This window comes from Galeopterus variegatus, unplaced genomic scaffold, assembly GCF_000696425.1.
Source record: "Galeopterus variegatus unplaced genomic scaffold, G_variegatus-3.0.2 Scaffold10502, whole genome shotgun sequence".
NCBI classification, from domain to species: domain Eukaryota; kingdom Metazoa; phylum Chordata; class Mammalia; order Dermoptera; family Cynocephalidae; genus Galeopterus; species Galeopterus variegatus.
The window spans coordinates 32763-36288 of NW_007736613.1; the positions used below are offsets into that span (position 1 = coordinate 32763).

The following is a 3526-nucleotide window of genomic DNA, read 5'->3' on the forward strand; positions in this document are numbered from 1 at the left end:
CTGCCTCCCTCCTCCTCTCCTGTATGTCTCTGTGTCCCCAGATCTCCTTCTCTTGATAAAAACACCAGTCATTGGATTTAGGGCCACTCTACTCCTGTGTAACTCATCTTAACTTGATTATATCTACAAAATCTTATTTGCACATAAGATCACTTTCACAGGTCAAGGCGGACATGAATTCTGGGGGGACACTTTCACCCCAGTACCCCTAAGTAGGGAAGTGTGAGGTTCTTTGTCTTTACAAAGTCCAGGCTTTGTATCTCTGATTTTACACTGAAGATGGAGGTGAAGAAATAAAAGTATTTAAGCCAAGAAGCAATATAATCAGACCATCATTTAGAATTATCCCTTGGACAGCAGGGTGGAGAATAAGTAAGGAGATAAAAAGACCGATGGCAAGATGACAGGTTAGGTTATTAATTGGGAGTAAAGGTAAAAGAGTTTTCAAGAAAAATCCCAAACTTGTGCAGAGAGTGGTGTCCTTCAGTCAAAAAATACAAGAGGAAGGGCAGATTTGTGGGTAGGCAGAAGGACTGGGAACAACATGATGAGTTCCATGGTAGATATATTACTTTTTACTTATCTTTCATGTTTATATACACAATTTTTCAAAGTCAAATAATGTTAAGAGGGTATACATATAAACACAAACACACACACGCAGCCCCTCACACCTCTCGCCTCAAGTTTCCATCCCATTTCCTTGATATTCTTAATTTCAACCCTTTTAGCCATTACTTCTGGTATTTTCTCTCGTATTTCAACCTAATCTAAGTCTATTATGTTAGATGAGGACTCCAGCTGTCTTACTCTTTCCTTTACTTTCTCTTCTACCATCCTTCCATTTTAGTTATCTCAAAATCACATTCAGTGTTAGCACAATTATGACCATATGAGTAATTTTCACAATTGGTCCAAGTATAGTTTTCTATGGTAATATTTCCTCTTGTTGTACAATTTTTTGTCTCTAGGATTTCTTTAATTACCTGATATATTAATTTGCTTATTTATATTTTAAATTATGGTTAATCTTCCCAGACTTTCCAAAAGTTTGGTAAAATTTCTTTCAATGCAATTATGGTCAATGGTAAAACTAAAAATAATTTATCATTCTTGTTTTTATTTTCTTAGAATCATCCTGTTTTCCTTTGCCTTTCTGCTCTGATCTATACCAGTTTCTTTGTAAGCCTGTTTCACTGTTTCAGCTGTTGTTGTGAGATTTACCTCTACTATTAGCTTGACAATTCAGGTGAAAACAGTGATCAAGGTCCCTAAATAAGAAAAAGCACAGATACTGATTAATCTTTGAGAGAAGGTGGAACATTTGCTCTAAATTTAAAGCTAGAAGTTAAGGATTTGTGCACATGCAGTTAAATTTCCAGATGATAATAAGGGAGAGGCCATCCATTTTAGGGCTTCTATTTCTTTTTAGAAGTTGAAATAAAGATTATCTGCTTTGTAAATGTGACAGGACTGGCTCTGGTCCCTGGAGGAAAGTGATAAAGGAACTGATTACTAATGAGTGATCAAATAAATCTGAATAGTAATATATAGAAATTACCACCATCCCTTCAATTCCAGGCTCCTTATGCAAAGGAACTTCCCACATTCTCAGGAAACTATACCAGGCCCATGAGGTTCACTTGTGCAGTTGGCTTTTCCCAACTTCTCAATAAAGAAGGTTTTCTACCTACCAACAAATTTCCATTTAAGCTGTTAGTAAGGTAAAGCCATCTCTGTATTATTATCTATAAATTAGATTCTTTAAAAATTTACTCTTTAAAATATTATCAATGTCATGATTTTTCTCCATTTGCACTGACAGTTGATTTTTTTCCTATAGTTATGTATTCATTGAGTTCTCTAAGCTCTTATTTAACTGAAATGTTTATTATAAAAGTGGTTAAGTTTCCAAGTCATTTGGTAAATTCAATGTGAATGTGACTCAAATATACTGTTTATTTTTGGCCTCCTCTTTTAACTCTTCATTATGAGTGAGGATAAAAATACTAATTGTAGTTGTTATCCCTTATTTGAAGATTCCTTTGCAATTTGGAACTGTAGTCACCATTTTAACAGTCATATGGTTTGCAACTCTACCCATAATTGTACTTACTTCTACTGAGCTAATTTATCTGCCATTTCTTTTCTAAGAGGGCCAGTTCTACAGTAGACAGTTTTGAAATGTATGCCATGGCATTCTCAGAGAGCAGAAAGCTTTTGGTTAACCCAAGATGTAAGAAGAATTCTGACAGATAAGTTGGGAAAAATCACATGAAACCTTGCATTTCTTCCATGAAAAGAAAGAAATAAATGTTTACTTCAAGAAAACAATAGTTTTTATGCATTATTATTTTATTTAAATAGCAAGGCAATCCATTAAACTATCTGAGAATCTGATTTGATTTTTTAATTTCAATTACAGGCCATGGCACAGAAGGAAGATATGGAAGAAAGAATCACGACCCTTGAGAAGCGTTACCTCAGTGCTCAGAGAGAATCTACCTCCATACATGACATGAATGATAAGCTAGAAAATGAGTTGGCAAATAAAGAAGCCATCCTACGGCAGGTTCGATATCTCTGTCTTGGTTTTTCCGGTCCATGTATGAGTTCTAACCATTCTCACAAAACATAGAGTAAATAAAATAGAGTGTTTCTTAACAGATAATTGATTAATCATTCTCTAAAATTTAGAGTGGAGCTAACTAAACAAATGTGATTTTCTGTTACACTTTCCTCTGTGTAACACTATCCCCCTTCTCCCTCCCCTTTCCCACCTGTAATAACCATCGTTCTGTTCTCTCCTTTTGAAAGTTCAATGTATTACTGTGATTGTTGTTTCTTTTTTCTTTTACTTTCTTTATTGTTATTATTGTTATTAACCGTCAGTGAGGCCTGGAGGGACTGCCACACATCAGGGAAGCAGCGGCCTCGATCCAAACTCAGCCTTTCTTTTTATTGACAAGACAAGGAAGTTTCACAAGAAAAATCAGTTGACTCAATCGTCAAAGAAGGACATAAAAACGGGCAGTGTAAAACTTGTAACAGCAGTAAATTAACAATGTGACATTCCAGAATGTAATTTGTAAAAAGCTAGGCCAATTCACCAACAAACAGCTTGTCCTTAGTAAACATTTTCTTTTCCACATACTTCCTACAGCAATTTCCTTAGCATATTGAAACAGCATTCAAGCAGTTTCCTTAACATTATCTTAAGAACAATCAGTAAGTTAAATAGTCAATAGTCATTCAAGCCGGGATCAAACCAGCAACCTAAAACAGTCAAAGTACACAATCCCATCCCTAAACAGTGATTAGAATTGATTAGATGGCTTTTGCCAAACTTATCTGTGGACTCTTGTCCCCTTACTCAAGAGCCTTTTGGCTCATTCATGCATTACATAAAAATCCTATTCTAAGATCAAAGGAGAATCAAGATTTCTAACCTACTATAATTTTCAATCTGGAATTTACTTTCTAGAAAAATAAATAAATTAGTTGCCTTAATAATAATAATAATAAT

The 3526-nt window shown here is 34.8% G+C and overlaps 1 protein-coding gene across 1 annotated transcript in view; it reads left to right on the forward strand.

The window, feature by feature from the left end:
* LOC103610029 (liprin-alpha-2-like) overlaps positions 1 to 3526 on the forward strand; it is a gene marked incomplete at its 3' end in the record, with an annotated part of 39192 nt that overhangs the window by 7635 nt on the left and 28031 nt on the right. The window contains 1 exon segment of the mRNA XM_008594267.1: positions 2426 to 2572. Coding sequence (XP_008592489.1) covers positions 2426 to 2572 — 147 coding nt within the window.